Source organism: Eptesicus fuscus, chromosome 9, assembly GCF_027574615.1.
Source record: "Eptesicus fuscus isolate TK198812 chromosome 9, DD_ASM_mEF_20220401, whole genome shotgun sequence".
Lineage (NCBI taxonomy): Eukaryota > Metazoa > Chordata > Mammalia > Chiroptera > Vespertilionidae > Eptesicus > Eptesicus fuscus.
Genome location: NC_072481.1, coordinates 55,996,907 through 56,023,285, shown reverse-complemented (window position 1 = coordinate 56,023,285; position 26,379 = coordinate 55,996,907). Strand labels below are relative to the sequence as shown.

The following is a 26,379-nucleotide window of genomic DNA, read 5'->3' as shown; positions in this document are numbered from 1 at the left end:
GCAGGTGGAGGGCTCGCAGGACTCTGACATCTCCTCCTGACGCCTCTTGCTTCTGACTTCTTAGCTCATCACAGGTGCACCTCCGAGCTCTCTCTGCAGCCTGAAGCACTTTCCCCCACCAGCAGGGATAAATGTACTTGTTTAAAAAAAGCGTCCAAATGTTGGCATTGTCCAGAAAATTTGAACAGGTTTATGTATAATTGTTATGAAGTTGAACTGCTGAAACTTGTTCACAGAAACATTCTGACTTGCATTAATGCTTTATGTCCCCGCATTTATATTAAAAAATTCCCACACAAATGAAAACGAAAAATCTGCCAATATCTGATTTCTGCCCCCTATTTTCCACTTGCAGTTTGATCCTTTTGATCCTTTGAGGAAAAATATCTAATGTTCAGCACTACCAGTAACAGGAAGAAGAGATTTTTTGTTAAAAAAATGTAATGTTTCCCATCATAGTGGGTTCTTAAGCATGTTTCCACGTATGTGGTGTGCTAGCTGGATGCCTTTTGGCATAGTTGTTACTTGTTTGGCATGGATAGCACACAGGTGGGTGTCTTCAAAGAGGCCAACCAGATAGGCCTCACTTGCCTCCTGCACAGCACCATGGGCTGTGCTCTGGAAGTGCAGGTCTGGATTGAAGTCCTGAGCAATTTCTCTCACCAGCCGCTGCAAGGAAGTTCGTTAAATCAGAAGTTCAGTGGACTTCTGTTAATGTCTAATTTCACGGAGCAGTGTGGTACCAGGCCTGTAACGATGAGGCTTCTTCACCCCTCCAGTAGAGGGCGCACTGTTGTGAGTGGTTTTTGTAGCCAGTCGCCCCCACATTGCGCCCCTCCCCCAGTGCTTTACCATCACTCGATTTGCATGCAGTCAGTTTGCTTTGCACAAGCCCTGGTGTAAAGACCTCCTTACATAACCCCCTTCTTCTTTGGCTGGAGCTTGGTGAGCTAGAGGCAGTGCTGGCTTTAGAGAGTGACAATTCCTGAAGTATTTTTTAATTATCACTATCACACACTATCATAGATGCAACAGACAGCTCTCCCAGGGCCACTCCTAGATTTCCAGTCTAGCTCTGACCTTTCCCCACTGCTCTTGCTTTCATTATTCACCAACTTGAATGTCTGCATCCAATTCCCTGAGGTTCTAGCAGATAGCACTGACTGAGGAGTGGGACAGGGTTAGTTAGTGGCCATGGGTCACAGAGCAAAGGAGGAACGGGAAGGGACACCCAGGTTGGAACTGTGAATCAAAGAGGCAGGCCAAAAGAAGTGCTCTTCTCACCAGAAACAATCCGTAGACATGAGCTGAGGGGGCTTTTAAATAGAGGCTGTAGACTCAGGAAGGGCTCACGATATGAAAGATTGATGAGCAGTGACTATCTGCAGCTGCTAGCTACAGCTTTTATAAAGTTCATGCTGCTTTGCCCAAGCTAGTTAAGATAAACTCCAAGGGATAAATGAATTAATTTTCTCAGAACATGACCTGTTTTATCTGGCCTCTGGATCCCGGCCCATCCTGTCTGCCCAGCCTGGAACGCCGCCTCCTTTGCCCTGCTGCTTACATTCTGCCTCCCCTCCTGGCCACTGTGCAAGTCCGGGCAATGCTGGGTGTTCCCACAGAGGCGGGTACGCGTGAAAACTGGCAATCTGACAGTTCTCAGGAAGGATGCCTTGTTGTTTTTCTTACTTTTCCATTATAAACTATGATTACTTTATCTTCATGATTATAAATTTAATTTTTTGTGAGTTGTTTACTTAACGCTACCTACCCTGTGTGGTGATGCTTCTATGCATTGACAGGTGGGGATAGACTTTAGGATCTGCAAGTTTGACGGCTCACAGCTGAACCCTAGACTACCCCAGTGACAGAATTTATGTCTCTAGACAGCCCAGTGTGCTGGTGCAATAAATGGCAGTCCTGCAGAGCTATGATTTTCCCAAGACGATGCAGAGGACAAGGCAACAGGCTGGCTTCTAGAGTGGCCTACCTGTGTGCTTCCTGGAATATACTGTACTCAAAGGCCAGCCCTTGTATCTCCTCTTTGTTTTAAAATCTTAGCACAGAATTACAGATACAAGAGACACATTTTACTATCTTTTGAGAAACCATTGGCACCCTGGCCGGGTGAGTTGGTTGGAGTGTCATCCAGTACATCAAAAAATTGTGGGTTCCATCCCCAGTCGGGGTGTGCATAGGAAGCAACCAGTTGATGTTTCTTTCTTACATTGATGTCTCTCTCTCTCTCTCTCTCTCTCTCTCTTCTTCCTCTCTCTAAAATCAATAAAAACACACACATATCCTCGGGTGAGGATTAAAATAACAAACAAACAAAAAAACCTTTGTCAAAGAGTATTTGGGGAATTTTTAAAAGGCACGATGACATCATATTGGAAAAGCAGGCACTCAACCCACTACCAAAAAACAAGCAGATGCAGGAGCCAAGGAAACCGGCCTGCTCTCTCCTGCTTCTCCAAGCCTCTCATACAGAAGGCTGCACCGAGAAAGCAAACAACTGCCAAAAGCAGAAATAAAAGCAGCTCAGAAAAGACAAGTCTGAAGGGGAGTTAACCCTTAAAAGCTGGGACTTTCAGCCCAGCCAGTGTGCTCAGTAGTTGAGCGTTGACCCATGAACCAGGAGGAGGTCATGGTTAGATTCCTGGTCAGGGCACATACCCGGGTTGTGGGTTCAATCCCCAGTAGGGGGCCGTGTAGGAGGCAGCTGACCAACGATTCTCTTTCATCTTTATGTTTCTATCCCTCTCTCCCTCTCCCTTCTTCCCTCTGAAACCAATAAAAACACATTTTAAAAAATTACCAAAAAAAAGCAAAAAAGCTGGGACTTTCAAAATGCAGGGCTGGCCCGAAGCCGGAGAGGGCCTGTCTCTGGGTGGGGACTGAATCCACTCACCAACCTGTGGTCCCCAAGGATGTGTGTGTTTACAGGTCCCCCCCCCCCCCCGCCTAATTTGCACAAAGATTCTACTTGGGCTAGTGGTGACCTGCCTTGAGGTGAACTTTGATCAATTCCCCCCCACCCCAATTAAATATTCAGACTGGAAAATAAAGGGAGTATGGGGGTGGGGGAAGCAAAGAGAGTTTCAGGGCTCTTGCAAATGCCACTTCCCTGGTACCGGTCAGACACCACCCCGGCTGCTCGGAGAACACACACTCTGCTGATAAGCCCAGAGTTTATAACATGGGCTTGTGCTGGTCCTCTAGCCCTGCTTTGACCCAATCCCAGCTCTTTAGCCCCCGTCTCTGCCTCTCTCCCTCTTCTAGATGAAGGAATCACCAGTTCTTTCCTACTTACGTGAGGATGCTCTGGAGGAGCGGATGAGGTCTGAAGAGAAAGGGCAGGGTATAAATACAGGTTGTGCTCTACCCTGGGAAAGGTCATCTTAGACACCCCTTACCCTGAACTTGTAAGACATGCAACTTTAAAGGACAATGCGGATGTTCTAAACTGGCTGGAAACAATCATTCCCATGAATGCCTCTTCACAGCTTTTCTGCATATGTACTAAAATTAAAGCATTAGGAGCCCTGAAGAACTATAAGTATGAAGGGGATTATGTCATGGATTTGATACATTAGTATTTACTTTAGAAAAAAAATTGGCTAAGAAATTACCATATGAAAATGGTTAAGGATACACACTCCCAGTTATAAGGTAAACAAGTCTTCAGGATGAACTGCATGGTGACTCTTAACCACATAGTGTACAGAATATTTGAAGATGCCAATAGAGTGGCTCTTAAAAACTCTCATCACAAGAAAAAAAATGTGTAACTGTGCGATAGTGATGTTAACTCGACTTACAGTGATAATTTCCACAATATATACAAATATCAAATCATATTGTACACCTTAAACAAATACACTGTTATGTCAATTCTATTGCATTAAAGAAGAAATTACCATATGAGAACTAGGTGGTCCATAAATAATTATTTTATGCTGAAAACACCCTTTACCACTGAACATTAGCTTCCCAAAAGCACATATGTGTCGTCAGCCTTGGCCTTCCCAAAGCGTTTTCCCTGCTCCGATGCCACTCACTGCCCAGCCGCAGGCCCTACACACACAGGTGGACAGAGGGATACTCATTGTTGTGAATGTCAAGAAACCCCATGATGGAGGAAGAAAATCCTTCACTTTACAAGAAGGGAAACTGAGGCCCGAGGGGCGGTGTGTGTGACACAATCGTCCCATGTCATACCTCTGGCATGTGAGAGAGCTGATACCTGAAATCAGGAGTCTGACTCCAAAGACTCTGAGCCTTTCCCTGCCCATGAATGAACAAATGAGGAAGACTGATATTATTTTCTATGCAGGGTCTGTTAGCACATATTTTGGGACAGTTGGTATTTGGCACATGTCCAAACAAGTCCACCTGTAAGTTAATCTGGTTCCAGAGAGCTATTGTCTGTTCTTTAGACTTCGATGTTTTTTTACTTATGCAGTGTTTTAAACAAGGGAGAATATTTCCATTTATAACATCTGCAATGCAGTGTGGGGTGCTAGGAAAGGTACTGGACCCCTAGGAACTTGGTTTGAGTCCAAAATTCTATGTGTTCACCTGGCCACAGTGGCTGACTGGTTGAGCATCGACCTATGAACCAGAAGGTCATGGTTTGAGTCCTGGTCAGGGCTTAAATCCCCAAGGAGGTGCATGTAGGAGGCAACCAATCAATGATTCTCTCCCATCTTTGATATTTCTATCTTTCCCCTCCTCTCTGAAATCAATAAAAAAAATATAAAAAGCAACAACAAACAAAACAAATACCAAAAGGCTATGTGTCCTTTGAAGCCTTCATGCAACTCGCAGGGTCTGCTCTGCTTGGCCCTGGTCTCAGGGAGCAAACAGACACGGTCTGTGCTCACAAGCTTCATGTCTATTTGGGGAGACGGATATTAATTACATAACCTTATAAGAAAATGCATATTAAATAGGAATTTACATAAAATAAAGGGTTCTAGGAAAGTTAACATAGGAGCTCTGATATGCACAGGGGGTGGGGAGTAGGCTCTACGTTGGCCAAGGGGGAATGGAGGGGAGAGGAGGTGAAGAAAGACAAGCCTGTCCCTGAAGAGCCCTCAGCTAATGCAAAAGCCCAAAGGCTAATGATAGCAGCCCACGCCCTGGAGAAGCTGGAGGCAGGTCAGTGTGGCTGGGCACAGAGAGCAGGAGAGCGGAACATGGAGGCCTCCTGCAGGGCCTTGGGACCCAGGGAGGGCTCAGGTTGTATCCCAGGAGTGTGGGAAGAAAGGCATTGAGGGCTGTAAGTTGGAAAGTGACATGATCAGTTCTATGTTTTTATAAATATCACTCTAGATTCTGTGGAGCATGGATTGGAGGTGTCCCTTTGTCTAAAGTGGGGGGGGGGGGGAACAATGCCACCCCAAAGGATCGAAAGTATTTTGTAAACAGTAAATTGTACAAATAGTTATTATAAGTATACCTGTGTTTATTAGCATATAAAACAAGCTATTCTCCATGTCTTCAGAAAAGCCACAGCTCTTAAGATTATAAGGTAAGTTTGGGGTCAAATGCAGTGCTAGAACCCACTCACTATTCTCCCTAGTCTTCCAATCCGGGTTCTGATCTAGCACCTTAAAGAAAGAAATCCAAGTGGGCTCTGGTGGAACTGGAGGTAAGCAAACGTTCCCACAGAACATTCTGAGGTGGAACTTGAGGCTATGTGTTCCTGACCATGGAGAACAACAAGACCAGCCTTTAGCTCAACTAGTGGGTGGACAGGACATGCTGGTCAAAATGCAAAGTCTTAGAAAAGCCTTGGGGAAAATAATTCCTCAAATATGACTTTCTTTCTTTCTTTTTTTTTTTTTTTAAAGAATGTATAGCTCAAGAGCAACTACCTCTGTTTCTTCATTTTTTTCCACTTAATTGAGCAGTTGCCATGGCAACTCAAGAACAGACTCCTCATTGCCTTCAATGAACTGCAGATCCACATTTTCAATCTGCTGCAAGTTGCAGTGAGCTTTTAAAAAAGGTAATCTCAAGTTCTTGTTTTTTCCCTGGCCTGACATCAGTATTCTCCACGGACCATGAAGTGGCAGCACTTCATTTTCATGAATGAGAAAAATATGTCCTGAGGACAGAGGGTTTGGAAATCTCATGAGGATTCAGACCCATCAGCCAGTCAACAGCATTGAAACCCACAGTGTCGATTCTTTTTTCTTTTTGCTTTTCCGGTTGAGTGATTTTTGCTTCTTTGTATTTCAAATCTTTGACTTGATTCTTGCGATCCTCTAGTCTGCTGTTGGATCTCTGTATAATATTATTTATTTCAGTCAGTGTATGCTTAATTTCTAGTTGGTCCTTTTTCATATCCTCGAGTCTTGTTAAATTTATTGGCCTTTTCTAGAAAATTCTTGAAAAACCTTATAACCGTGGTTTTGAACTCTATATCCAGTCATTTGCTTTCCTCCATTTCTTTCATTTGTGATCTGTTTCTTTGTCTCTGCATTTTGGCTGCTTCCCTGAGTTGATAGAGTGGCTTTGTGTGCTAGGTGTCCTATAGTGCCCAGTGGCTCAGCCTCCCCAGTTACCTGAGGTGGACACTCTTGGTGCACCCCTTTGTGGGCTGTGTGTGCAGTCTTGTTGTAGTTAAGCCTTGATTGTTGTTGGTATCACTGGGAGGAATTGACCTCCAGGCCAATTGGCTGTGAGGATCAGCTGTGTCTACGCTGGGAGAACTTCTGTGCTGGAGACACCCTTATTGGAGAAGACTTGCAAAAGCCTCTGTGCTCAGCTTGAATGGGGCGGAGTCTCAGGGCGGAGCAGACAGCATTGGTTTTCTGTCAGCCCTGCCCTAAGAGGCCCCTGCCAGTGTCCCGTGGTAATGAAAAAAGAATCCAAAAATATTAAGATAGTGTAAGGAGCCTCTGGGACAACTTCAAACATACCAACATCCAAATTATGGGGGTGCCAGAAGAAGAGAAGAGAGCAAGATACTGAAAAACCTATTTGAAGAAATAATGACCGAAAACTTCCCCCACCTGGTGAAAGAAATAGACTTACAAGCCCAGGAAGCACACAGAACCCCAAACAAAAGGAATCCAAAGAGGACCACACCAAGACACATCATAATTAAAATGCCAAGAGCAAAAGACAAAGAGAGAATATTTAAAGCAGCAAGAGAAAAACAGAGCACCCATATGACTGTCAGTGAATTTCTCAACAGAAACTATACAGGCCAGAAAGGAGTGGCAAGAAATATTCAAAGTAATGAATAGCAAGAACCTACAACCAAGATTACTCTACCCAGCAAAGCTATCATTCAGAATTGAAGGGCAGATAAAGAGTTTCACAGATAAAAAAAAGCTAAAGGAGTTCATCACCACCAAACCAGTATTATATGAAATGCTGAAAGGTATTCTTTAAGAAGAGGAAGAAGAAGAAAAAAGTGAAGATAAAAATTATGAACAACAAATACATAACTATCAACAATTGAATCTAAAAATCAAGTGAATAAAAAAATCTGATGAACAGAATAAACTGGTGAATATAATAGAATCAGAGGCATAGAAAGGGAGTGGACTGACAATTCTCAGGGGGAAAGGGGTATGAGGGGTGTGGGATGAGACTGGACAAAAATCGTACGCCTATGGACGAGGACAGTGGGAAAGGGGTAAGGGCAGAGGGTGGGATGGGAACTGGGTGGAGGGGAGCTATGGGGGGGGGGAAAGAGGAACAACTGTAATAATCTGAACAATAAAGATTTATTAAATTAAAAAAAAGAAAGAAACCCACGGTGCCGAGGAGGAGAGCAGAGAAGCCCAGGGAAAGGTGGGGTGGGGGGGGGGGGGGGTGGGGGGTGTCCCTTTCCTAGGAGCACACCGCACTGTCGGCACACCTGCCCTGCTAAAGAGCTCCCAAAGTCCATCTTCTGAATTTAATCCTGGAATTAGGATGAAGGTCCTGCGGAACCACTGTCCCCTGACCTTTTTCTCTCTCTTCCCTCATTGATCCTCAGCTTCTGGCAAGCCCCAGCTCCTATCATCTGTTTTTGCCTGAAGTATTAAAATATCCTCCTAACTTGCCTCCCTGAAACCAGTCACTCCACTTAGTCCATTCTCCACATGGGTGGACCAGTATATGCCACCCAGGCAGATCTGATGCTGCCTCCCTGCTCCGAGGCTGACACAGAATTCCCACCAGGGCTCAGGTAAAGCTCCTCCTGCCTGGGCCAGCCCATCCCTCCAGGTGCATCTGGTCCTTGTCTGCTCCCACAGTCCCACTGGCTGTCCCTCTATGGGCACTGCATTTCCAACCGTTATATTCAGACTATTATCTTTCCGGAATGACCTGTCTAGCTCCCTACAACTCATCTTTTTAAAAGACCCATTTTAAGACTAAACTTAAGAGTTACTCCCATGGACACAGACAGTAGGTTGGTGGAGGCCTGGGGCAGGTGGTGGGGGTGGGCTATAAGGGGTCAATGGGAGACTAAAGGGGACATATGCAATACTTTCAACAATAAAAATTTCAGAACAACAACAAAAAAGTTCCTCTCCTTCCTCCAATTAGAATTAAATTCCCTCTCCAGTGTGCTTGCTCATAGAGCATGTTCTATTTCTGTGATAGTGCAACCCACATCACACCATCCTATATTAGAGTCAGTTGTGTATTTTATTCATCTTTTCATCTTCCACGGTGCCTTGAACATAGAAGATGGAGTCAGTGGCTCCCTCCTCATTAGCCCATAGCGTGCCTCTAATTTCTCAGCAAAGTGGAATTGAACTCTCTGCCCAGCATGCATCCTACCCATGAAATATAACACTGGCCACAGGTTTGGATCAGGCGTACACCTGAGTCATGCTTGGACAATGAACATCCTTCCCTAGGAATTTACACTGAGAGAGACGGGGCTCTCTGTTGGCTGGGCCAGTTGGTAGACACTTCTACCACCGAGTAGGTGGGACTAGTAGAAGAAATAGGTCTGCAAAGAGAGAAAAGAAAGGTAATAGAGGGAAGTTCTTAATGGCCTTTTAGCACCTAGTTCTGCATTGTTTCGAGGTGCATTCTTCCTTGGATTTGTGAGTGGTCCCCCCGTACTTTTTTGTGGAATTTAGCTTAAGCAGGTTTTGTGACTTGTAACCGAAGGAATATTAGCTAAGACACTCACCTGGTGAGGGTATGTTTTTGTCACATGCTCGTCTTTTCTAGGAGAAGGCAAAGACTAAGTGAGTCTTCAGTAAGTTTTATAACCCCAGAATCTGGCCTTCAGTGCCTGACATTTAGTAGATGTTCACTATGCAGTTGTTGAATCAATACATTGACATTTTCCAGACCCAAATGATATGATGTACAAAAACCATAAAGTACTAAATCAATGTGAGCCTTACTTATTATTATCAGACTAACTGCTGAACTCTGCCCCTTCCTCACTCCTCCCAGAGAAGAAGGAAGAGTGTTTGGGAGACGTCTCAACTGCTCAGAAGTCAGGTAAGGAGGAGGGATGCTAGTTACTGGCTCTCCCTCAAACATTAGGTGGGAGGAAGGAAGTCCTTCCTCCAAATTCTCTTATGACTTATTTGTCATATCCAACCAATCCATTAAGTCACATCCAACTAATCCGTTAGGGTTATAATAATCCCATTAGGGTATGGATTCTCTGCATGCCATTAAGAAGAGGATTTGGTGCTAAATTGCAAATAAGGCAGCAGGGACACAAACTAGTCAAGAGAAGAAATTTAAAGGTAACCTGAAGCATTGCCGAGGTTCTACTTGGTACAGAATTGATACAAATTAGTTTTCTCCATTAAATCAGGGTTCAGGTTATCAATGATCTTCTTAGCCTATCTCCAGAATATCCTCAACAAAGCCAGTTTTGTTATTGTAAGGCACGGGGAATAATGCCACAAATGGAACATAAGTAGATTAATGGAGGTGTTCTGGGAAGTAGCTGTCAGTATTTCAGAAAGCCTGCATGTTTGGAAATGATGAGAATTCTTGAATGTTTTGAATAATATTGTTTCTAGAGAAAGGAAGATGGTGTGGAAACACCAGCACCCAGCCTGACCCAAAGACACTTGGTAACTGCTTGTGAAATAAAGGGCGGCTTGTGGGTTTAACTTGTTTCCAAGGGAGAGCATGGGAGGGGTTCTGCTGCAGGTCCGAGGGGCTTCACCTGGCCTGGCCGAAGGCTGGCTGACATTTTGGAGGACTGCCTTGTTGCTCAATGGACTGCAGATACTGGAACAATTCAAGTGCACTCTGCAGCCTGAGTCATGCGGCACTACGTTGACCTCAGTTTGACAGCTCTTATTTCAAATAATTTAGAAGAATAGCCTTATCTAAAAACCGTCCTCTTTAGAATCCTTTTGTCCCATCTCAATAATCTTTGCTTTATTGAAGCATATCTGATTAGAAAGAAGTGGAAATATTGAAATATTACTTTTTATACCCTCTGGCTCAGTAATCCCAGTATTAGGAATCTCTCCTAGGGTAATAATAAGAGATTTGTGCCAAGTTTATGTGCAATGATATGCCAGAACAGCATATGGCACTTGAACAGTGTGGGGGGTTAGGGTGCAGATGCCCAGCACAGTTGAAAATCCATGTATAATTTTTGACTCCCCAAAAACTTAACAACAAACAGCCTACTATGGACCAGAGCCTTACGGATAACACATTTTGTCAATTCACATTTTGTATGTTATATGTAATATATATTGTATTCTTACAATAAAGTAAACTAGAGAAAGGAAAATCTATTTTAAAAAAATCATAAGGAAGAGATAATGTATTTATAATATTTATTGAAAAAAAAATCCAGGTATAAGTGGATCTGTGTTATTCAAGGGTCAACCATATTTATATCAGTGAAAACATAAAAAAGAAAAAGTGCCCTGAAGTGGGGGAATGATGAAAATAGATATAGCATACCTATATAATTATATTTTATGCTGCCACTAAAATGTGTTTACAAAAATTATTGAATAACACTGGAAATACTATATTATTATGTAAAAGTTTTTATTATAACTTTATTCAATATCTATCAATCAAGGAAATACTCCAAATGTAAATTTTTTTCTTTGTACTTACTGTAAATTTCTATAGCATGTAGTTTTGCTTTTACAAATAAGAAAATAAGAAGGAAATGGAAGCATATTATGTATCAAAAGAGAAGCAGTTGCAGACTTTCTTTCAACCTTAGACATCTGTTCCTATGGCTTTGCCTGTAAAGAGATGAACCCCTATGATTCAAAATATTAGGAAGAAAATACAAGCTGCTTTTTGTTATTTTGGGGCGTAGGGAGAGGAGAGGTTTTCTGGGGGTCATTATTGTAGATCGGGGGCAGCAGCAGGACTTATTGGAAAGAGGAGTTTGTGCAGACATTGGTGGTGGGACCTTGGGGTAATATTTTCCTGCCAGGGTTGTGGTGAGGCTTAAGCCAGATCATGAAAGCTCCTGGCACAGGACAGGCACTCAATAAAAGCTGTTGACTCTGGATTTTCTTCAAGGCTATGAATATACAGTGAAAAACTGCAAGCTGTAGGTTGTGTTCTCTGCTGGTTTCCCCAGACAAGGTTAATTAAAAAGCAAAGTGGTCTGAAAAGGAATGTTGTCACATCTGCTGTTTAGAACCAAGTGTGTTCTTCATGAGCCATCACACTTCTACGTTCAAGACAAGACGAGGAAACAAAGCCACAAACCTACTACCACGTGGCTTGCCTCAAAAGCCCATCCCATCTGCTCCTCTCTGGGCCCCTTCCTGCTCCTGACCTCGTGGGAAAGTCTAGCAAAAGCACCAAACAGGTAAATGGGCTCTGACTGTTTTTGATTCACCTTCACCCCAACCCCCTGTCTTCCTCTGGATCCTGGTACTGAAAGTGGTTTCCTGGTTTTCCAAAGTCCCCTGGCCCACAGAGGGCATCCTGAAGTGGAGCTATAGTGTGATGGTTAAAACTTGGTCTCAGGGATGTCTGGCTGCCTGGTTTTGAATCTTTGACATGTTACTTAACATCTCTGGGCTCAACTGCAACTTGGGGCTATGGGTAGGGTTGTTAAGACAATTGAATAATGCTTAGCACTGTGCCTGATTTGGGGTAGGTACTTAATACATTTGAGCAATTATTATTGTTCTGAGGGTATTATGATCTCATTTAGTCTTCACAAAAACCCTACTTTGCAAGTGAGGAAACTTTGGCAAAGAAAAGTTCAAGGCCACACAATCAGTAATTGGCAGAACCAGAACTCGAATCCAGGCAGCCTGACCGCCAGCCCGGGGTTTTGTCCGCTGTAGTGCCCTGTGCACCAGCACCTCTGCTTGATGATAGTGAATTCTTTCTTACTTCAGGGTCAATGGCCAACAAGGAACATGTTTCTACTCCTCCTAGCAGGTTATCCTTAAGGAAAAACTCTTACGATTTTTGATATTTGATAGTTCAGTGATTTTTACTGGCCTGAATTGAAGTCTGAAGAGGATTGTACAATTAACAATGTTCTAAGATGATGAGAATGTTACTCAGCTGCAGTTAGTTCCATTTGGTTCAATGATATAAGTTAATGATGAAAATTGAGAGATAACTTCTAGGGATACACTATCACCCCCACTCCTGACTCCCTTAGATTCTCCAGGGATGGGATTCAGGAACTAAAGCAGGTTAGTGGGGGTGACATTTAGATATTTCTGTGATAACGGTGGTGGGAGATGATGTCACACACACACACACACACACACACACACACACACACACCTTGGCTCTTATTAAACAAATAGACTCAGAGGTGGAAAAGACCTTAGGAGGCACATAATTTTCCCAGCCACAGAAATCACTGGTTTTTAAAACATCCCTGAGGAATGGTTACCTAGAATTTGAATATCTTCCACGAGGTAGTCAACTGGTTAACACTATTTAGGAAACTCCTTATATATTGATCTGAATTCCATCTCTTTGTAGTTTCCACCTTCAGAGCCCACTTCTCTCTTACACAATAAAGCAGAAATCTAATCCCCTCGTCTACAATACAGTCCCTTATGGAATGGAATTGCTTCATTGAATAGTTAGTTATGGAGCATGAGTCAGGGGCTGTGCAAAAGGCAGTGGGAACAGAGCTTAAGACCACAAACCTCACTAACCAAGGTTGAGCACAGGCCAGCAGGAGCCTGGTCAGGAAAATGTGGCCTTCCCTTGGATATTTCCTGATCCTTCAACCACCTCCTGTGGGATAATTTTTGGATTCTTCCACATCCTAGCTACCCTCCTTTGAAACCATATAAATTAAAAATAATTTTCTCGAACCTTTCATGCATGTGGGTCTCTGGCTCTCATATATGTGGAGTTCCCATCCTACATAATAAAAAGGTAATATGTAAATTACCATCACTCCGCTACGCCCACGATTGGGCCAGCGGGAGACACAGGGGGCGGGACTCGGGGTGGCTGGGGTGGTGATTGGGCCAGCAGGACGCTGAGCTCGCGTTGCCAGCGGCTGCGCCATGGCTGTGCTGCAGCACAGACAGGCCTCTGGGGCAGCGAGCCAGGCGTTTGGAGGTTTGGAGGCGGCGCGGCTCCCGGGGGAGGAGTCTGGCGGCAGTTGGGCTGCAGGAGCACGCGGCGGTGTCCGCAGAGGACTCGGGTTTCCACGAAGGCAGAGGAGGCAGCGGCGGCCCCAGCCTTCCTGGGCGGGAGGCGAAGGCAAGACCCCTGCCTGGGCTCTGGCCGCAGGAGGACCACGCCCCCGCCCCGCCTCACCCTAGGGTCCCAGGGACTTCGGAGCTGCCGGCCACGCCGGGTCCCGACCAGCGGACAGACAGCCTACACGTGCATGATTAAATCATGCACTGGGCCTCTAGTACATATATATGCATTAAATTTGGTTATTTTCTCTTGCTAAAAAATAGTAATTTTCTTATCATTGCCATGTAAATTTCTTTTATTCCTTGTCCTTCATTTTCAGTTTGCAGAATGTCAGACTTCTTTCTATACTTCCCTTTGAGCTTCTTCTTCATTCATTTTATAGAGAGAATATTTCTGAGTTCCATCCTATTCTCTGTCCAGCACTGTGCAAAGAATTGAGAAATTATAGAGAAGTGTGCATTGGCCGTTCCCTTTGGTATAATCTACTGGGTGAGAAAGACATGGACACAAATAGCCACAATCCCCATGACAACTGCTATCATGGAAATAGGAACAAATGCTGGTAAAAGTAAGGAAAGTCTGTTGAAAGTTTTCATGATGGTACTGGAATCCCAAGAAAATTCTTTATTTTCACTATTTTATTATTTTCTTCAGCTCTATGCTATTTTAAGTTATTTTGAAGAGAGGTCCTAAAGTTGTAAACCTGTTGTTCTATATTTTCTATCTACATTGAAAAGAGGATATGAGACACTTATAGTAAACTAGAGGACCGGTGCATGAAATTTGTGCATGGGAGAGGGGGGTGTCCCTCAGCCCAGCCTGTACCCTCTACAATCTGGGACATCCCTCTCACAATCCGGGACTGCTGGCTCCTAACTGCTTGCTTGCCTGCTTGCCTGATTGCCCCTAACCACTTCTGCCTGCCAGCCTGATCGCCCCCTAACCGCTCCCCTGCCGGACTGATTGATGCCTAACTGCTCCCCTACTAGCCCGATCACCCCCAACTGCCCTCCCCCACTGGCCCAATCACCCCCAATTGCCCTCCCCCACCAGCCAAATTGCCCCCAACTGCCCTCCCCTGCAGGCCTGGTCACCCCCAAATGCCCTCCCCTGCCAGCCCGATTGCCTCCAACTGCCCTCCCCTGCAGGCCTGGTTGCACCCAGCTGCTCTCCCCTGCCAGCCATCTTGTGGTGGCCATCTTGTGGTGGCCATCTTGTGATGGCCATCTTGTGGTGGCCATCTTGTTATGATGCTGCACAAGGGTGTCTCACTAGGGCGTCGTGTGAGGGCATGATGCCACTGAGGCTTTTATTATAGGATAATCATCATGTTAAACTTTGTATAACCATATGTATGGTGCTTTACATTTGCTAATATGCCTTGATAGGTATTGGGTCTTTGATCTTCACATTATTTTCTTCATTTTATAGATTTGAAAACTGAGGCTCAGAGAAGTCAGTGATGTGACAAAGTGGCAGAACCAGAACTCAAACCACAACACCATCCCTAATAAAAATGTGGATTCAACATGAAAATGGAAATAAGGATATACTCGACCTGAAACCGCATAAAAATAGAAAGATAACTCATCAGTAGGTGGACAATGGTAACTCTGCTCCTTGGCAACTGACTTGAAGGAGCAAAGGGCAACCTCATTACCTCCCTCTTCTGTCAACTCGCATTTAAGTCTCGGAAGCCTGTGTTTGCTTTTTAGGTCTTGGTGCACTCCACACCCTTACTTCTGCAAATACATCATAATCCCAGGAGGTCATTTGGTTTTCCATTAACAACAGTTTCCCGTTCTTAAGGCTCCAGGCTCATTAGATGACAGGTCACACACGAGTTCTATTTCCTTCCCTTTATAAGGCAGTGACACTATTGTGTTATCACAAATATTTTCATTTTGCCTTCAAAATGACAGGGCATTCAAGTTATTCCAGTTAATAAGATGTCATAGAAGCTTATGAAATCAGCTACAAGAATAACAGGGTTTTTGAAAAGAGAAAAGCAAACAGTATCTGCTGATCAGTCCTTCCCACGTTTTTACCCCCGGAGTACATGTATATCTGATTGCTTTTAAATAAAAAAATTCTATCAGTTCTTATTTCCTTTGCAAAGATTTCTCTTACAGTCCTGTGACAGCGCATGGCAGATGTGCGTAGTGATAAGGCATTTACCTCCATGTCTTCAAGTGTGGAAATAGGTCAAACTCTTGGCTCAAAATGATAACCTAAGCAATAAAATGTTGCTGGTTTTTATTAAATTAAAATGATTGGGGTGGCATCGGTTAACACATTATACAAGTTTCAAGTGTAAATTCTGTGATACATTATCTGTATTGGTGTGCTCACCACTCAAAGTCTAGTCTCCTTCTGTCGTATATTTTGCCCCTTTATTTCTTCGCCCTCCTCCCACCACCCTCTCCCTTGGTAACCACTGCGATTGCCTGTGTCTATGAGCTTGTTTGTTGCTTTCTGTTTTACATCCCACATACCAATGAGCTCATATGGTTCCTGACCTTTTCCATCTGTAATGTCACTGTTTAACATTCAATACCTACACTAAAAAAAAGGACATTCCAGACTTTTCAATCAAGAATGGTGAAAACATTTCTTATTAACTTAAGAGGTTTAAAAATGGGACTTGTCTTTCTTTTATAGATTCAATTAGCTCCAGGCTGCCCGTGGCCACTGGAGACAGTCGGGAAGGGCTGGCTTCCTGAGCCGGCACCAGCTATTTTTGTTTTAGGGTTGGAAACAGCTAGACTTATACCTTTCTGACCTCAGTCCCTCTCCAACATCCCTGCTTTCATTTTTCCAATAGGTCCCCCAATACTTTTCACCACCAACTGCAAGTGCTGAGAAGGGAACCTGACTACTCCAGCTTCCCAGCTTCAGCCAGGCCTTGTAGTACTTGTCACAAAAACCTGACTTTCCCATCAGAACTGGTCTCAGTGTATCAGATACAACTTGGTAAGTCCCCAAATTATGATCAGTGCTGTGTTACTCAAATATACCGCATTGGGAATGACACCGTGTTAACCAGCTTTACAAATACAGGCCAACACATGTTTTGGCTAAATGTAATATTTCTTGATGTAGAAGCTGAGTATCACAGTGGAAGTTCAGTTAAAATAAATATTTACTAAATGAATGGAAAAAAAAAAAGGATCACTTGGTCAACGTAAATCTTGAGGCACTAACGTCAAATGGGCTCTGGGACTGCTTGCCTACTATGTTGTTTCCTGAGTCCACGCTCAGCTGGTTCCACAACACAACCCTCCACTTACTTCAAACCTCACATTCTTAATGGCCAGCTCTGTCTCTGGAAATCATCAAAGAGGAATTCACAACTTCCCACCATTACACAGGCAAACCCATCCCATCCGTCTTCCTTGTTATAACCCACATGTGGTCCTTCCTCCCTGTGCTTTAGGATCCAGCCCTCCTGCATTTTTAGAAATCCTCACCTCTCTTGTATGCTCTCCTTCTCTCTAGTGGGTGGATTCTTCCTATGAATTTTTAAACATGGAGTATCTTCCATTGCAAACAAACAAAAAACAAGGGAAGATAACCTCCCCCAGCAGCCCTCTGTAAGGTCCACAATTTCCTCCATGTTTCTATACACAATGCCCATTTTCCAGTCTCCCTCTTCCTCATCTCATCAATATTTGACACTCTCTGCTCATTGAAATACTGTTTTCTTTGGTTTTTGGGACCCCTACATTTTACTGATTTTCCTCCTGTCTCTCTGTCAGCTTCTTCCACATCTTTCTTGCTGCCTCATCTTCCTCCACGCAGCCTTTAGGTTTCCTCAGTGCTCAGCTATGGACCCTCTTCTCTTCTCAAGTCTCTTCTCTTTCTCCAAGGGTTGTATCTTCACTTACAGCTTCAGCTTCTACCGTATTCAGCAGCTCACCAACAACTAGATCTTCCCTCTAAGCACCAGACCCGTATATTTAACTGTTCACTCGAATTCTCCATTTGGATGGGTTAAGGCCCTGGGAACTCAGCCTGTCTAAAATCACACCCGTGCTCTTCCCTTATGGAACGGGTGTTTCCTTACTGTTTTTTCTCAGTGAACGCCACTGCCATCCACCCAGCTGGACCAGTTAAAAACCTAGGCATCATCTTCAACAACTCACTTTCCCTTGGCTCTCGTATCCATTCCATCATGAAGTCCTGTTGATTTTGCCTCACAAGTCCCTCTCAGATACGTCCTTTTCTGTCCATCTCCTCCACCACTGCTCTACTGCAATGCAGCATCCACGATCTTTTGTCTGGGCCACTGCAGCTTCCCACCGGACTCCCCAGATGTATTCCTGTCTCCCTCCAAAGTGCTGTGCACATTGCAGCCAGAACAGTTTTTTAAAAAATACAAATAAAATGTTGACACACCCTCTTGCCTCCCTTCTCCAAAACATAACTCTTCAAGGCTTTCCACTGCTCTTAGGATAAATACCCATCCGGCTCTACAGAGACCTAATCTCCAGGCTCCTTTCACACCACCTCCCTTTACAGAGCACTCCAGCTGCACTGGCCTTTCAGATGTCATGCTTCTTCCTGCTTCTACATGCTATGTCCTTTTTCCAACCACCCCATTTGACCCCTATGCTTTCTTGTTATCTCACTTCGTTGCATATACCTGGTTACCTCTTACTCACCACACCTACACATTGCACTATGTACTTTTTCCAAGCCCTGAACACAGTCTTAATTACATATTTATGTGATTATTTTATTATTATCTATTTCTACTATAAGCTCCAAGAGAGTAGGACTTGTGCCTTCTTTTGCTTACATTATATTCCCAGTACCTTATATAGAGTCTGGTACATCAAATATTCTCAATATTAGTTGAATGGATAAGCACATTAATAAAGTTGAAGGCATGGGCACAGATGAAGCGTTGGTGTAGGGAGAGAAGAGGGCCTATGATGAAACTTGGTGAATACACATTTTAAGGGGAAGGCAGGAAAAGGAAAAACATGTTGAAGGGAGGAGAAGAAGAAAAAATGACCAAAGGAGTCAAGAGTTTTGAGAAAGCATAAAGTGCCTCCAGTGTCCTGGGCCCAGACATTGTAAGAACTGAGAGCTACCCTCCTGACGTGACAGTAATGAGATCATTTTTAATGGTCCCTTCAGGGAACAGAGCAGGCAGAAGCTGGTTTATAAGGCAGAAAGGGAGGTGAGAACACAGAATCATGGGAGCTGACTTCTCTTTCCCCAAATTTGGGGTTGAAGGAAAGTGAGAGGAAAGAGCCCCCCATTTGACATTTCTGTGACACTTGGCACTGTTCATGGCTTTTTCTTTCTTCAAAGTGGAGTTGGTGGGGTGGTAGACAGAAAAAGAAAGATACTTTGAGGATGAGAGGTTTGAGAGAGAAAGAAATGCACATTAATAAATCAAGGTCCCAGGAGAGATGAGAGATGAGATTAAGGATGTGGGTGGACAGTGAGCCTGGAGATACTGTTGTTAGGGGCATATACATTAAGGATTGTATGTCTTTTGGGGATAGTGTTCCCTTTATCCTTTTGTAATGTCTCTTACTCTGGAGTCTGCTCTGTCTAAAATTAATATAGTTACTCCTGCTGTCTTTTGATGAGTGTTAGCATGGTGTATCTTTCTCTGGCCCTTTATGTTAATAACAAAACATTCCTAATTCCTCCCTCCTGTCCCTTGCAGAATAGCTGTCATTCATTTCACTTATACGTAAGCGCATGCCATCAAATATATTGTTGCTATGACTGTTTTGAACAAACTGCTGTCTGTTAGAGCAATTAAGAATAAGAAAAATAAAAGGTTTTTTTTTTACTTTCACTTATACATTCTCTGGTCCTCTTCCTTTCTTTATGTAGATCTGAATTCTGGCCCGTATCCTTTTCCTTCTCTCTAAAGAATTTCTTTAAACATTTTTTACAAGGCAACAAATTTCTGTCTGAGAAAGTGTTTATTTCTCCTTCTCTATAGAAAAGCAATTTTTTTCCTCTGGCTTCTTTCCTTTGACTTACTGCAGTTTGAATATGATATGCCTACGTGTAATTTAAAGAAATGTTTATCCTGCTTAGTGTTCTTTCAGCTTCCTGTATCTGTGGGTTGGTATCTGCCATTAATTTGGGGGAAATTCTCAGTTATTATTACTTCAAATATTTCTTCTCTTCCTTTCTTTCTTCCCCTTACAGTAATCCCATTACAGGTATATTACACCTTTTGTCATTGTCCCACATTTCTTGAATACAGTGTTCTTTTTTTCTCCCAGGCTTTTTTTTCTCTTTGCCTTTCAGTTTTGGAAGTTGCTATTGTCATATCTTCACGCTCAGAGGTTCTTTCCTCAGCCATTTCCAGTCCATTCATGAGCCCATCAAAGGCATTCTTCATTTCTGTTAGTGTTTTTCATCCTTAGCATTTCTTATTGATACTTTTTAGAATTTCCATCTCTCTGTTTACATTATCCATCTGTTCTTGTGTATTGTCTACTTTTTCCATCTAAGCCCTTAGCATATTAACCAAAGTTTATTAAAAACAAAACAAAACTCCTTTTCTGATAAGTTGAATATCTGGCTCTTGTTCTGATGCTGGTTCAGTCTCTTCAGACTGTGCGTTCACGTCTGAATATGTCTTGTAATTTTTTTGTTGGAAGCTGGACACGATGCACTAGGTAAAAGGCACGGCAGTAAATAAAGTGTTAGTCGTGTGGTGGGAAGTTGTGGGGAGGATGGCAAGTGCTCTATGAAGGGCATGCAGTCCTGGGATTAGGTCTCAGCCCCTTGGTAAGCCTGGGTCCCTGCGCTGTGAACCTCCCCAGTGCTTCTTAGTTTCTCTCCCTGAGGCGGGGCAGAATGGCTGGAGGTGGCGGGAGTTGGTATTGCCTTTCTCCGAGGTGGTTAGGCTCCGATGAAGCCCCAGCAGCTGAGGTCTCCTGAGAGCAGCCCTTGTTAGGAAGGACAGAGTGCTCTGGGCATTTGAAAAAGGTTCCTTCCTCCCTCCCGCAGCCCGGAGCACAAGGAGATTTCTCTCTGACACTTACTGTGGGGACCTGGTCAATTTCCTGGAGGTGAAACTCACAGAAGTGTGAGGGACCTCTCGGCCTGGGCCTCCTGGAATTTTCAACTCTCAGACCTGCCATAGGAGCCTCCGGCAGTTTGTCAATGACGGCTGGGTTTCCCAGGGCACTGGTTCCTGGGGAGATCCTTGTCTGTGGGTTTCTGTTCCCATAGGTGTGATTCTCTGAGTCTGCCTTCTTGCCGGCTTTTGGTGTGGTTTGCCTAGTGGCCTCACTTCTCTAACAGACCTGAGAATTGTGGATTTTTCAGTTTGTTCAGCTTTTTACTTGTTGTTAGGGCAGAGTGGTGACTTCTAAGCACCTACGTGCCGGATGGAATCCAGGAGTGTTCAGACAATTAGCATTCATCCAGCTGAAGCTACGGTGGCCTCTGCCACCCACAGAAAGGCACCCGTTCCTGAGAAGTTCAGTCTAAGTCGAGTTTGGAGCAAGAAAAAAAGGGTGCTCCCACTTTTGGGGCATTTGTTCTGAATGAGGTAACCTGCATTCCCTACTTTCCTCAACAGTAATTCTTGGTGGCGTTATCACCATCATTTTCTAGAAGAGGAAACCCAGGCTCAAAAGTGTTAGCACGTTATCAGAAAAATCACATATTAAGTAGAAGAACTAGAAATCATTTTATCAGCTTTTAAAGTAATGGAAATTTACTGAGCACATGCTGTGGACCAGGCAGTGTGGCAGGCGTTGTATACACTCAGGGCAGAACATAGTCCCTGCAATCCAGGAGAATAGTACAACACGGGGTTTTATGAGCCCCCTGAGAAGGACAAGAGAAGAGCTTCCCCAAGGAGAAGCCTGGTCCTGAAGAAGCATGAGCAGGGGTTATCTGGGGCAGAGGCGATGGAGGAAAGGGACTGTGCAAAGCACAGCCCATTTGGGGGAACTGTAAATGGCTTGGTGTGGCCGGAGCATTCAGCGTGTTTTGAAGATTAGCAAGGGATGAGTTTGGGGAGGGATGTAGGTGGTCAGATTCTAATTTGAAGATTCCTATGTATGTGGTAAGAGGTTTTATTTTCATTCTGACCTTAATGAGAAGTCCAGAGGGTTTTAAGCAGTGGAATGCTGCCATGACTGGCTTTGCTTTTCAGAAAGATGGATTTGATGGGCGAGGAGCCGGGGAAGGGACAGTGGTTAGGACACTGTCTCAGGGTCCCGCGGAGGAAGGCTGAGGGTGTGAACCGGGCGGGGGTGGGGGTGGGGCCTGGAGAGATGAGGAGCAGTTCCTGCACGGAACTGGCCGGCTTCTGATCAAACTGACGTAGGGAGGGAGAGAAAGGAAGAAGGCGAGAATGATGCCCTGGTTTCTGGCTTGGGCAGCCGGGAGAATGGTGGTATCACTCACAGAAATAGGGAAAAGAGAAGGAAGAAGAGATTTTGTGGGGGAAGATGGCGAGTTTGTTTTTGGACGTGTTGATTTTGAGATGCACATGGGAAATCCAACCGTTGCTGTTTAGCAGGCAGACGTATCCGAAACCATGGCTATGACTGTGCTTCCCAAAAACAGAACGTGTGCAATGAGGCGTGAAGGGGCGGGAGCACCCACATTGACATAATGAACTGACAGAGAGGAGTCCAATGAGGAAACCAAGAATGAGTGAGGGGAAGTATGAGGAGCACCAAAAGAGCAATACACTGGGGGGCAAGAGTTTTGTGGCCCAGGCTGGCTCAGTGCTCACGGAATGGATCTCTCTCTTCCTGGACACTGAGCAAGCTCTGTTTTCCAGCTTTCTTGCATATAGGGAGATGGGAATGTCAAATGGATGAGAAGAGGTAATGTGCAATTAAGAGCAGGCCTGTTTTCCTCATGCTCTTTTCCTTCCCATCCATATTCCCTTTGGAAGTCACATGTAAAAACACCTTTTTGGTCCAGCTGGTGTGGCTCAGTGGTTGAGTGTTGACCTGTGAACCAGGTCATGGTTCGATTCCCGATCAGGGCACATGCCTAGTAGGGGGCGTGCAGGAGGCAGCCATCATTGATGTTTCTATCTCTCCCTCTCCCTTCCTCTCTGAAATCAATAACAAAAAATTTTTTAAAAAACATTCCAATATTAACATTTATTTCAGACTTTTCTGTTATCTCTAGTCTTTGGGGTGTGAAGCCTTTCATTTGTTGAATCAGCTGGATTTCTTGTTATGGTTTTTTCTTTGTGCCACCTGTAATTCTGGATTGTGAACTCACCTTCAATAGTGGTTGTCTGGTGTTTGCCTCTGTTGAGATCTTAAGGGTTATCAACTGAAAAGGCTCCAAAAATGTACCAGTGAGTGGGTAGCGTTTGGAAGCTAGGAAAGGAGGCAGGGAATGCGCTCGGAGTTTACCGCCCCACAGTGAAACCTGCTGTATACCTGTGAGCAAATTACTCGTTGCTTAATTTTCTTGTCTATGAACTAGAGATAATAATTCGTATTTCCCAAAGAGGTTGTGAGGAATTAGTGAGATAATCAAATGAAGAAACTTAGCACAATGTTTAGTATGTGTTAAGCACCTAATAAATGCTAAAATATATTATAAGTATGTACCATTATATGACTCATCAATAACTTCTTGTTTTGTGATATAAGGAAAGGGAACTTAACACTTGTGAAAATAGCTTCTGCATATGTACGTGAAATGTGTAGCCAGCCATTAAATCTGGACAGTGGTCAGCCCCACCTGCTTTATTTGAGACATATATTAGTTGAAGATGGGGAGAAACCCCAGCCCATGTCCACCTGGCGCTCAGCAATTGCAGAGGAGCATTGGTGAGAGGTGGGAGGGAGTTTTGGACATTATCCTTTTTTAAAAAGCAAGGCCTGATGAGAGGATTGGATCATTTGCCAACTATTTTGGAAGATTAAAATATAGCAGTAGGGAAAGTTCTTCTGCTGAGAAGAAAATGACCCAGATAAATTTCCTTGCTTTTATTCCAATAGAAAACATATTTAACTCCCTGGCTGTGTTGTCCTTGGCCATCAGCCAGTCCCTTTCACAAGTTAGACATAAGAAAGCAGATCCCCAAACCTGTAGCCAATGCTTAACAAATACCTTTCGTTTATTATGGATTAAGTGATAGAGATACAGGCAAATTCTTGGGCAAGATAACTCTGGTAACCTCATTTCTATTGAATGTAACTTTTGACCACAAACCTTTTCTTAATTTATTGCCATTTTATATCTGTGGATAAGGACGAGCTAAAGGACCGAATTTAATGAGTGAAAGCTGTAGGCTACTACTATTTATTATGGGATATATGCTACTGTAAACATTGCTCAAAATGATTAGTAATTCTAATTTTCATGAAACATTAACAAAGGCTAAAATTAATGAGGAATTAGTGAGATAATCAAATGAAGAAACTTAGACAGCGAAAATGTTTTTAGATTTTAATTACCTGATCTTCATAATCAGATCCTGTGTCAATGATCTCTCCAGAGTCCAACATCATCGAAGAATCAAGGTCACCTGAACCTAAGGTTAGAAAAGAGAAGATGACCTAAGGAGGCTGTCTGTGTACGTTTCGAGAGCAAACAATCTCCCACTAGGTTTCCATATTGTCCTCATGATTACATTAAATTTACAAACATGTCCAGACTCTTCCCACCTGCCAGGCACTGTCTGACCTGCAGACAGAAAATGCAGATGCTGTGGACACTGTCTCCACCCTTAAGAAGAAGACAAACTTGTGAAGGAGATGGATTTGTCGATAGCAAGGTTCAGGAACCAAAAAGAGAGGGCTACTTCCGCCTAGTAGGAGAGGTGCTGGTGGAGGTGGGATCCTTCACGAGGAACGAATCCATGAGCCTGAACTGTGAGGGTGAATAGGGTTGTCCCAGAGGAAAGCAGCTTAGGGGTGTGGGATGGACACTGAGGTGCAGGGAACACCATGAGCCAAGTCCAGCGTGGGAGAAGAGCAAGGGTTCCTAGGAATAAGATATGCTCAATTTGCTCAGTCCATGAGAACCTGAGTTTTCCCTCCAGCCTTTGCGTCCCCTAAGTCCCCGAAGGTGAGAAAAATCAGGTCAACTGAGTGTAAATAGGATCTTCCCTCCCTGGGTGCCACAGGTTACACTGAATTGCTTACCCAACGGCCCCCAAAGGCTCATAATGGGGCTCCTGGAGCACAACTGATTCATCATTCTCTTCTAGCGACTCCCTCCTGCTGCGAAATGCAGGGGTGGGCAAAAGTAGGTCTACGGTGTCATACAAACCAATAAATAACTAGTAGTACAAGAATAAATGCATACCTGTACCCCTGGTAAGCCTACTTTTGCCCACCCCTGTAGAAATCACCTAATTAACCAGAAAGACAGAAGTCAGTGCTGCCCATAAAACACTATGCACCCTGTAAGGAAATAAACGAGTCCACGTTTCATTTTAAACCTGGCCTTGCCAAATAATTCCTGGCCACAATATGCAATGAGTAATGTTGAATGAAGATGGATTTTTGATGAAAACATCTCGGATATGGACCTCTCCGGAGAGGCTGCTTTCATACTTTCTTCTGAGAAGAGAATCTAGGTAGGTCCTCACATAGTGTTTTTCTCAACTCTTCTCTTCTCATCATTAGCCCTGCTGCTTACCAGACTAAGTACTAAGCAGTCACGCTACTGTTTATTGTTTGTATCTTTAAAAAGTTTTTAAAGGATAATGAAATTTTTCAAAATGGATATAACTGACCCGTTGAACCATTTTGGAAAAGTAGCTAACTGCAGGGTTGCTACTGAGAGTCGCATAGGTGTGTGCGGCACTGTGGTAGGCCCTTGACAATTCCATGGTTAATAAGGTGATCACGAGAATGGAGTGTGGAAGACTACGCACCACACGCTATTAACAGAGTGAGACTAGAGGGGTGGTACACAAAAATCTGATTATACATATAGAATTTTTATTTTTAAAAAATACATATTTTATTGATTTTTTTACAGAGAGGAAGGGAGAAGGATAGAGAGTTAGAAACATCGATGAGAGAGAAACATCAATCAGCTGCCTCCTGCACACACCCTACTGGGGATGTGCCTGCAACCAAGGTGCATGCCCTTGACCGGAATCGAACATGGGACCTTTCAGTCCGCAGGCTGACGCTCTATCCACTGAGCCAAAGCGGTTAGGACGGGCCATATATAATTTTTAGAAGTGGGATTATAATATATACTTTTTATATCTTTGTGCATCTGGTATTTTTCGTTCTCTCTCTCTTTTTGCTTTTGGTATTTTTCAAATAAAATCCTATATAATAAAAGCCTAATAATACTAAGTGTCCAGTCATCCTGTCATCCATTCAACCAATCAAAGTGTAATATGCTAATGATATGCTAAGGACACTCAACTGTTTGCTCTAACATGCAATGATCACCAGGGGGCAGATGCTCTGACTAGTAGGTTAGCTTGCTGAGGGGGTCCAGTTGATCATGACTGAGCAAGATGGGCTGGACACTCCCTGGAGCCCTCCTGCAGCCCCTCCCCCCAGCTGGCCTTACCCCCAATGGGTCCCCATCAGGGCGGGCTGGCCAGACCCCACCCATTCACGAATTCGTGCACTGGGCCTCTAGTTTTGTATACGGTGTATCTTAGGGCCAAGATACCTGACTGTCTGAAAGCCCAGTTTACCAGTAAAGGTCAGTTTGCATGTATGTGTGTGAGGCAGGAAATATGTCAGAAGTAGAATGCCTTATTTTTCCATAATAAGAGCACAGACATTTCTGAACCAGTATTTCACA

General features: G+C 43.8%; 1 protein-coding gene across 1 annotated transcript in view; it reads right to left on the bottom strand.

The window, feature by feature from the left end:
• The window catches only part of AK5 (adenylate kinase 5), a 200,830-nt gene that overhangs the window by 58,028 nt on the left and 116,423 nt on the right, over nucleotides 1-26,379 (bottom strand). Inside the window, exon 8 of the mRNA XM_054721084.1 lies at nucleotides 24,054-24,130. Within this exon, the coding sequence (XP_054577059.1) occupies nucleotides 24,054-24,130 (77 nt within the window). The remainder of the gene's footprint in view (nucleotides 1-24,053; nucleotides 24,131-26,379) is intronic.